This window comes from Staurois parvus, unplaced genomic scaffold, assembly GCF_062004578.1.
Source record: "Staurois parvus isolate SC_StPar_1 unplaced genomic scaffold, SC_StPar_1.0 ptg000298l, whole genome shotgun sequence".
Lineage (NCBI taxonomy): Eukaryota > Metazoa > Chordata > Amphibia > Anura > Ranidae > Staurois > Staurois parvus.
In genome coordinates, this window is record NW_028318094.1 from 998669 (window position 1) to 1009352 (window position 10684).

The window sequence follows — 10684 nt, forward strand, 5'->3', positions numbered from 1 at the left end:
AGCAACATTAGGGGTGGCCAAAACAGTTTGTTACATTCAGAGGAAACGCACTTGGGAGCTCAGACCCCCAGCATATGTTGCACAAGTAGGAGGCAATTCTCATTTCTGCCCAAAGTAGAACAAAGATACAAAGCTGAGATTTTTACAGGCCTTTCTAGAACCATGGTGGGAATAAAGTCAGTAGAGACATAGAAATAGGAGTCAATAGAGCCGTAGGTATAGAAAAGTTTTTATTTAAGCATTTGCTGTTTTAATGTTGCATGTTTGACTCCTGTGACGTATCCATAGGCTTAGAACAGCAACAGCCACAGACCCAACAACCCCAGCAGTTACAAGTGCTCTAACCAGGTCCATTGTGGAGTACTGTGAGGAAGCTTTTCCTAAGAGGAAAAAAAACATTTTTTTATAAAAATGCCTTATACTCCAAGTGTAGAAGACAAACAAAAAACCCACAAACAAAAAACACCCCACATACAGATATTACCTTCCAGTTTTAGCATTTTATCACGCTTAGAAATAAATGCAACAGGTCCTTGGGAAGTCACTGTGTTCTTTAGAGATGTCACATCCTGGTGTTTGGCCATTCTCCCTAAAAACAGGATTTAAAGGCTTAACACAGTAGACCTTGGTTTCCCAGATAAAGCATCTCCCATTTGATGGGTGAGAATCTTAAAGACACAAGGCTGCATCCCACGTCATTGTAGAATACTCACTTCTTCTTTGACCACAAGAAGCCATACAGCTGTCCATGGTAGAAGGCACACAAACAGAAGCACTGCAGTGGAAATATACCTGCAGACAGGTATATACAGTTAATTACAGCAAGGCAAAAAACCCCAGAACCCTACAGCAAGAGATTGTTTACCAGGCCTTCAAGGGCAAGCTGGGTGGTAGAGTCTACAAATGTGAAGGTGTTGACAAGAAAGCGCTGGTAGTAGTTTGGCAAAGGTACAGCCTGTGAAGGAGCTTTAACAGGGATCAGCCTGCTAATGTAGTTGTCCCCATCAAACTGGCAACTAAAAATAGGGGAAAAAAAAAAATATATAATAGTTTAAAAAAAGAGCTAAAATACATTTTGTGCACTTGAACAAACTATAGATTTCCCACCTGTCAAGCAATATGGGCCATTGAGGAAGGAGTGTAGGATCTTTAGAGTTGGTGGCCCAGCAGTCATTTAAGACAAGGACAAGGTTTGGGTCTGTTCTACGTATGATACGGACCTCCAGGTAGACTGGTTCTCTGAGCACCTTGACCACAGGATAGTCCCCCTCACTGTAGTATGATGCATAGGCAAGATCTGCATTACATACAGAACAGTTTACACATGCAGAACCACAAAAGCTCCTCCCCATCCTTAACCAAGTCTAGGAGTAGCCTGGACTTCCTGAAAGGCCATTACCAATGTTAAAGTAGAACACACAGCGCAGAGATTAAATTAGAACATCTACTAGAGCAACACTGCAGTTGTGATAGGGATATCCACCCCATTTGTACTGTTTACAATCATTGATAAGAAACCCAAATTTTGGGTTGTACCCAGAAAAGTACTAGAGGGGAAAGCTTCCAATGGGGCCACTAGTTTGGCAACTTGTGGAGGGGGTCTCCAAGGAATTCCCCTAATGTGCAGAGATTCTCATCTGCAGTTATAGCTATGGGACAGAAAATGGTCACTCTCCACAATGGGACACAGATGGCAAAATTTGACATAACCCTCCATTCTATGACACCTTGCCTACTGTACAATTCTTTACATTGTCTCCATGCTGTACTTCAGCATAGCCAACAGCCTAGGCAGTATACAGCTGCCAAAATGTTACATTCACCAACAACCCCTTTCTGTGCTCAAGCCAATGTCTTGCCAGTATCATTCTGATTGTTTCTATCCCCCTACCCCACCCTTGCATTTTAGAGTATGCAAAAACTATTGCTAAAGTAGCCCAGAGAACTAGTCCTTTATCCTCAAGTCAGAATGACTTGTGTAACCATGACACCTTGTTAGTACAAGACACGGCAGATTTTCCTGGTAATTATCAGGAGATATCAGTTTCTCTACAGTATTTTCTCCTCCCACAAAAAGGAGTCTTGAAATGGACAGTGGACCCAAGCTACAGATTCCTGGCAAGAAGATTACAAGCTTCCTTCTGAAAAATCAATGAACTAAAATAAGTAGCATCTGCAGAAAAGATACCTCAGCATTTAGATTGGAGGGAGTTCTGAAGGGACCCTGGGATATCAGTCTGGAGTCATTTTACAGCAGTGATCCCCAACCACCAGGCCACAACCTTCCTCCTGTAGGCCTCCAGCTTCCCATCTGCAAATAACTGCAGTTTGGGAGGAATGAACAGTCCTGAATTTCTGCTGGCTCCTGGATTGGGAGTGGAGTTGCGTCACAGGGAAACAGTGTGGCGGCTGCCGCTAGACTTGCTCTATAGTGAGGCTGGTAAACAATGCCAGCCATCAGAAATGACAGCCTGGTCATGTGGCACATAGCATGTAAACAATGAGCTGCTGGGTCATAGGCCTGCTGGTTAGAGACTTTGTATTGCCCATAGAAGAGAAGTGAGAGAAAAAGCACATCTCTCCTTATCTTCCAGGAAGCTGTAGAACATGCTGTTTTTCTGCACAGAACTGTACTGGAATGACACAAAATTGCATCAGACACATGGAAATGCACTGGAGCACCCCACACCAGAAAGACTTTGTAGTCCAAATGTTAACACTGCATAAGGTCTGCTCCAGCCTAAAGCAGAGCTTCATTTCTAAAGAAGTTTTGCTTTGACACCCACAAGTTGGGGGGGGGGGGGGGGGGGGATTAGGTATTTGTGGAAACTGGTACCTGCTCCCACTTCATGCATTGGCTAGGTGACCTGAGTGGAAGTTGGGCCCCCTCAGCTTGCAGCCTCCTGGTACATGTCTAAGGACCATTCACAGGGTGTTGCACGGCTCATGTATGCATGCTCAGCGGGGGAGCTGTCTGCAGTCACAACTGGCTTCCCACAATTAGCATGGTAGCAGACAAAATTTAAAAGTTGCTCCTCTAAAATTTTAGAAAAAAAAAAAAAAAAGTTTCCCAAATGCCTAGGAGCATTTAAAAGTCCTGATTTTGAGAAAAGAGAGAAAAAAAAAAAAAGTTTGAGGAACCTCACATGTTTATGGCACCTTAAAATACACTGTTGGATGTATTAGCTGACATTTTAAATATGACACCTTTCCACTACAAAGTGGATTCAGCGTACCACTCTGCATGCTGAGTACTGAATTTTGCCAGGAGCAAGCTACATACACTCACCTTGTGCAATCCTCATTTCCAACTCAAGAGGTCCAGATGTACTAATAGGAAGAGGTGGTGGCAAGGTGTTCATTGTGATAGCCAGTGGTACAGTAGCTGTCTGAATGTAGCTGCAGCGCACAGTCACCCTAGATAAAGACAGTATAGTATTAGATACCAGTGCTTTATTGTACCTGTAGCAGATTATGCCTCTTACCTCATTGTACTGTCCCTGGTGATAGAAGATCCCCGAAATGTCTGTACTCCTCTTACAGCTTCAATAGTAGTCTCATAGGTCACTGAACTACCAGGTACCTAGGATGATGAAAAGTTGAGGAAATGCCATAATAGGCAGGCAACAAGCTTTTAAAGCAACACACACGGATTGTAAGTTAAAGGCCAAGCTCCTTTTGGAACAAGTCACACCCATATTTAGGGCAAATATTTAACATGTTCCAGCTCCTGACACACGATCTTCCAGCACCCACTGTTTCAAAACATTGTGGCTACGCAGGGCTCTGCCCATGTAGTTATGGAATGAACTACATCTGTTGATCAGCTTGTAGTTCTCATTGAACTACCAAGTGCTCTTGTAGCTCGATTCTTCATGCCATTAAGTAACTGCCTGCAGGAGCCTGGCATTGCACTTGTGATATAGATTAGAATATATATCTATCCATCTCCTTCGCAAGTGATGCATAAAAAAAAGGAGGAATTTACACAGCACAAAGGTGTGAATCCTGTTTATATTCAAAAACCCTTCAGTTCAAGTAAGCATGCCCTAGTTGTCCCCATGAGAAGGGTGGATTCATGCAGTATCTGAGTACACAACTAGAATGACCTTTAAGAGCCATCTCATGACAAAGAATACCAATTCAACACAAAGCTGCCATGATCCTTCTCACTAATTAGGAAGTGAAGAAACCCATATTCAGATTTATCAAGTGATGAAACAACCCCCAATTAGAATTGTAGCAAAAAAGGTTTAAAATATTTGGGCCAGAAATTTGCAATCTACTAAGCATCAGTGGCTCTCCAATCTCAGTCCCTGGTTTCATTAAATTTATATGCACAAGGTTAGTCATGCTAGCTGCCTGTGGCATCAGTCTTTATGACCACAAACTCCATTTGATGCAACTGTATTGTAACACCTACCTGATATGCATTAGCACAGGATAATGGGAACCTAAACACAGCAAAGGAGCCACTTTTAGCTACTGAAAGCTGAGAACAGGATTGGTCCAAACCAGTCACACGGACAGACTCCAAAAGCAGAGGTGGCTTGGTCAGATCTTTGGACACTGCAATCACCATGTGGTTATCAAATGAGCACTGTGTGGTCACTGTAGGAAAAGAGAGGTTTGTAAGTATATACTGTCTACAAGCAGATCTACAGTGTATCCAAACAATTTTTAGTATTCAACCTAAACTCCCCCCCATGCTTTATTTTGCTGAGAAAAATCACTTTACAAAAAGGTCCAACATTTCTGGCTGTGGCCATCTTGAGTAAGGGCAGATTATTCATGTAGCATTTACATCTATGAATCCATCTGCCCTTAGTTCAGGCATATGGGTGTGCCTAGCTGAGAAAGCCCCTCCTTCCCCCTGGGATGTATGAGAAACCAGGAAGTAACTGATGAGGGGGACACACACACTATCTGTTTACTAATGCTAGCAGCATAAGGAGTAAGAATAGTCAAGGTTGATAGAGCAAAACTCCACAATAGTCAGACAGTCCATTCAGAATAAATGAAGCCATCTCATCCAAGATTGCAGTAAAGTGCGCTAAGCCTACAGGAAAGTCTTAGATCTGGCACGGCTGTACATATTGAGCCTGGAAAGCCCTAGAAGCATGGCTTAGTTGCAAAATAAGGCAAGCTAATGAAGGGACACATTAGAAAGTCACTATATAGGTCTAGATAACATGAATTAGCCATTACAAAACCCTTTAACCAATATTTGTTAAGTTAAGCTTTCTAGAGTAGGACTTAGTCACCCAGGATCATGAAAACATTTTAAATACATTTCTTTAGCTATGGCTGAGATACTAGTAACTGTACCTTCCTCTACAAGCTGTCCATGGGCATATTCAAACATACTACTACCCATCTTTGGTATGATAAGCAGCATTCCACTTACACTTTTTGCCAAAGAAACAGGGCATTGTAGCATCATTTGGGGAATAGCAGCATCCCATCTCCTCACAGACCTCGCCATTCACAGGTTTACCAGCACAGGCCAGTTTGTCCACGTTACTGACAGCAGAGCAGATGTCAGGGCTTGGGGCATCCATAGCATCTAAACAAGAAAGAAAAGCTTCTAACAATGTGTGATCTGTCTACATCCATGCAGTTAGAACTATGAAAAGTTAAAGTATGTGGCTTGATTCCCAAAGTAGGGTATCAAGCCATATACCTTGTTTCAGGGGAACATGACATTAGAATTTCCATTTACAAGATTACTTGAATTCTGTTACCATTTTGTATTGGGCATGTTTTCTCTATCTTATGTTGCTCAACTGTATCATTCACAATTTCTTCTAGAAGGAGGACCATCAGATACTCTTCATCCTATCAAAAAAAAGTGTAGGACCAATTTTGTTAGAGTATGCATTACACACTTAACCAACTGAATGGAGTCCCAGCCCATTCACTAAGGACTCATTAAGGTCTGTCATTATACAAGTTACCCTCTTGAAATTGTGCAGGGGAAAAAAAAAAAAAAAAAAAACAAAAAAACAAAAAAAAAAAAAAACACACAAGTCATACAGCCACCACATGCATTTTCATAGTCTCATGTAGAGCCAAAATTACAGTTTTAGTGGGAAAGTGTTACCATCATTGGGATATTCCCTGCATTTCCTGTCCGAGACAACAGGCATGAGGAAGATCCTTTAAGAGGTCTCCAGAATAAAGAAACTAACAACTGTTCTGTAAATGGTCTTTCCCCATCACTGTACTTCTGGAAATTGTCAGCAGGACCTATTAAGTGGTTACACAGACTGAAAAACATGACAGGAGTTGAGCACTTCCTACTGTCCTAAATGAAAGGTTTGGCTGTTCATACACATTAAGCTTGTTCTGAGCTATGCTAGTAACTAGTATCATTTTAGACTCAGAATTCTAATTAGGACCACTGACCAATTCAATGTACTTCAGGTTTTTTGATCCTGTCATGGGCCAATTCAAGTTTAAAGTCTCATCAAGCTTACCACTTCTCTTACGTAGCATCCATCATAGGCAGCACCAACAACCATTGTGTTATTAGGTCTCTGTCCTACCCAGAGCCGGCAAGCAGAATCATTTTCTAGATGCTGAAATTCATCCTTGAAATCTGAACAGAATATGAGATATTGTCAGTTAAGATACATTTTAATTATGTTGTGACATGAATGCAAGCCAGTGTAGCACTACCCCTTTAGGAGCTGCAATAGTTTTGGATCCCCTATAGTCCTGCACAGCAAGGTAACACGCATCTTCCATTCAGACTTGCAGCCAGGAGACAGTGGCCAGTCCTTGAGCTGGTTGAGGTTTTATTAGCGGATGATAAAAATTTGATAGGGTGAGGGGTGTATGGGATGCCCAGAGGAACTGGAGACAAACTTCCTGAAACTATATACAAAGGTCTTTACTGCAAGAACTCTTCTGGAGAGCTAAGCAGCCTCTCCTGTTGTACCACCCCAGATCCTCCACAATCCAGCAACTCTGGGTGAATCCCTGGGCAGGTGATCCAGGGCCTGACACTACAATGTGAACAGTCTCAGGTAAAGCTAATCCAGTGTCCTACCAGTGCTCCTTTCCCCTAACTGGCCCAGGCCTAGTCACTTGGTCATCCTCCTGTGATGCTGGTGGGTCAGTGGCTGCTACCAGGCCTGCTAGCTGGGACACACACACACACACACACACACACACACACCTTTGTATTGCATCCTTTGTGTGAAATCCCTAGTGTTCCTGCCAGCCCCTTTGCCTTCCCATTAACAACTGACCACACTAGGCAAGAGCACAGTGTGGTTAGTGTTCTGGCTGTGCCAACAACTCTACCTGCTCTCCTCTATTGATGTATTCCCCCTACGCAGCCAATCACTGAGACCAGCATGCTGCCATTTCTCCTCCCCAGCTCCATATGCAGCTGAGAAGTGGGTATGTGATCACTTTAACAAAAAAAGTTTTTGGTAGTGTTTTACCTCATTCCATTTTAAACTGTATGCGTTGTTTTACAAAGTTGAGGGATCACATACATCTGTGCAAAAGGGCCACGTTTGCATACAGGCAGTCCTGATGTCTTTTTGGATGCAGCCTTAGTCACTGGTCCCAATTTGACAACCATGCAGGTGTGGGTGCATTTCCCCAAACGCAGACAGTATGCAGTCAGACACATGCCTGCATGGCACTCAGATTGGAACCAGTGGTTGTGTCCATGCAATTGTTGCATCCTAACAGACAAGAATGACTGCCCGCACACAGAAGCATGAACACTTGTGTATCTCAGGTGGTCAAACATAGCCCTTTGCATGGATGCACCCACATATGAACAAGGCTTTAGGCTGCTATGTGAAAAGTCTGCTGATCATTTATCATCTGCTCATGTTAAGGCCTCTTTCAGACAGACAACTAGAGCCCATGAATGAGCACCTTGTTTAAGCGGTTTCAGCTGACAGGTACTGTGCAGACAGCCTATTCATGTCTATTAGGACACGGCTTATCCCAGTTTGGTAGTCTGTTTGGGGTTGCTCACCCACACAGCTGTCAAGTTGTGACAAGGGGTTGTGTCCGCACAGCTGCAGCATCCCAATTATAATGAATGGGCTGCCTTGAAGTAGTGTAAAGGTAGCTCAATTTATTTTTTAGTCTTGCCTTCATGCATTCTAGAGAAAAAAAAAAAAAAAAAAAAAAAAAAAAAAAAAGAGACCCCTGGGTGCAGCAGCACCCCCAATACTTACCTGAACCCCATCCAGAGATGGGCATGAGAGCCTTGGCTCTCCCTCACTGGCTGAGACAGCAGCGGGAGATAATGTCAATCACAGCCAGTGAAGAGAGAAGGGGCAGGGCCAAGCCACAGCTGTGTGTTTTGGGCACAGGAGTAAGCCTGCTTGGGTGCCCCCATAGTAAGCTGCTTGCTGTAGGGGCAGGTTAGGAGCACTGGCAGAGGACCCAAGAGTAGGCTCAGGGATGCTCTGCAAAACTACTGTACAAAGCAGGTTTTTTTTGTTTTAATAGTCACTTTAGCACAGCACCTGCATAAACAAGTTGCTCATTCAAGGGCTACGGGTGTCAGTGCCCATCTGAAATGAGGCCTGACCATCTCATTTAGTTTTTTGAAAAGCAACACAATTCTGAGGCCTTTGAAAGACAGTGGACAGCGTTATGCATATTTTAGAGAAAAGTAGATGTCATGCTGCCTCATTAAGCATTCTAAATGCCATGACTTATAACTGGCACAGTTGCTTGTGTACTCAACCATGCCATGAAATGGCTGGTGTCATAACTCACTACATGTGCAGCACAATGGTAACTGAAGATCAGAAGCCAAGATGGCAGCTTCCTGGGCTAGGAATGATACAAGGGTTTTGTTCAGCCTTAAAAGAGCCACTCAAATGGTGGTTAGGTTTTAGTAGCACAACACAATAGCAGAGCCAAGAAGGTACAAATCATGCTGTAATATTACACATGCTCATCCCAGAACCTGCCTCACTGCTCCTGTTTAGCATTGCCTTGTGTGACAGTTGTCAAGATGTCCCTCAAGGTGCCGGAGTGTGGTTGTCCCAAAATGAGAACAAAAAACACCCCAGAGAAACTGCAGGCCATAGTCATCAGTAGGTCTAAGGCTCCATGTACATGAGCCTATCCTGACCGCTGGAAAAACGCAAACTGCAGCATCGCATTTTCCCATGGTCAAAACGTTCCTATCCTGAATGAGATTCTTCCACGTTCAGGAGAGGGAGGTTTAACCTCACCTAAACACCTGTATGTACATGGACAGGCTTTTATGGAGTTGGAGGAGCTTTGGCAGAAGCTAAAATCCCCAGCTTTCTGCCACAAGCAATGCTGATGGTTGGTGTGTTGCCAAACATGTTACACCCCAACCTACCATATCTGCTTGCATTGATCTTGCCTAGTCTCCTGCAGAAATTCTTGTGGAGTCCCTTGCACACGGGACATTTTTACAGCAGCTGTTATTGGCTTTTGACATTTTTCTCCTACAGACAGTGAACTCCCCAGCATGTTATACTATGTGTTCATGCACACAGGCTAATCAAAGTTTTTTGGCTGGAACTAGGGGGTATCTAGGAGGAGTTTAGCTGTAAAAATGCTGTAATGCTGAAAACACAACAAACTAGCATTTTGGGGACTTTTTTTTCCCCACCCACCAAAAAAAAAAAAAAAAGCCACCATAGACAGAAAAAAAAACACTGGCATTTTTTGCTAGAAAAATGTAGGAAAGTAGCCTTATTGAAGTCCATGTGTCAGATTCATCTTTGATCAGGATGTGCTGCTTACATTCACAATGTTCTGTAAGCCAACTGTCCAATTAATTCACCAACTAATTATTATGAACAGCATCCCTACACTTGACAAGTTCCACCCACAATAAGCCAAGGTGAAGCGGGTTTAAAACATACTTACCAAGCACAAAAATAACACCTTCAATAGGCACAGAAAGTGACAACTCCATTTTGTTCAGGGCGCAGTTGAGGTGAGACGCACTATCCCAATACCCATCCGCATCACATACCGGCCACATCAACCAGCAACTCCACAGCAGCAGTACTAACCCTAATCCTGCCCTAGAATAAAACATTGTATACACTGTGTGCAATACTGACATGGAGCCCTGACCAGAGATTTATAGTCTGGAGGGGGAGGCAGGGCTTTAATCTGTTTAAACAGGGACTAATGTGCACACAGGTGATCTTAATATGATTTGAACTCTGGTGCAGCACACCATCCAGCCCCGCAGCCTGTGAAAGTCTATGGCCTCATCCACACTGAGCATTTGCTCAGCTCCTCTGAACACCTTTATTCATGGCATGAGAAAAGCTGCTTGAGCCTCGCTTCACAAATGCAGATGCGGTTCTGATGTGTTGCAGAATGCATAGATTCAAATGTCAAGGGGGATAACATTGAGGCTGGCCATACATTATTCAATTTTCTTGCTTTACATTTACCAAAAACCATATAATAGGAGGTCAAACCTAAACAACACTTTCAATTGTATCCAAATAGGCAGACCCTTGCACTACATAGTTGAAGGTAAATCTAAAGGAAATTGGGCAGAAATTGGACAGAAAATTGTATAGCGTATGGCCAGCCTAAGATAAAGGAGATGGCTTTCTATGGAGGTCATCCACACTCATGCGTTCCAAATAGGATGCGATTTCCAAAAGGGTCCTGTGAGTGTTTGGTGTGATGCTGT

At 43.2% G+C, this 10684-nt stretch overlaps 1 protein-coding gene across 1 annotated transcript; it reads right to left on the minus strand.

The window, feature by feature from the left end:
* Positions 1 to 211: 211 nt before the first annotated feature.
* Positions 212 to 9943, minus strand: LOC149457993 (zona pellucida sperm-binding protein 4-like). Its single transcript, XM_089682767.1, has 12 exons — positions 9895 to 9943; positions 6480 to 6601; positions 5745 to 5838; positions 5408 to 5566; positions 4424 to 4611; positions 3486 to 3583; positions 3290 to 3417; positions 1108 to 1297; positions 866 to 1016; positions 714 to 792; positions 485 to 589; positions 212 to 380 (listed from the first exon to the last, which is right to left on the minus strand). The coding sequence occupies exons 1-12, from the start codon at positions 9941 to 9943 to the stop codon at positions 235 to 237; spliced, it is 1509 nt and encodes a 502-aa protein (XP_089538893.1). The 3' UTR covers positions 212 to 234.
* Positions 9944 to 10684: the final 741 nt, after the last annotated feature.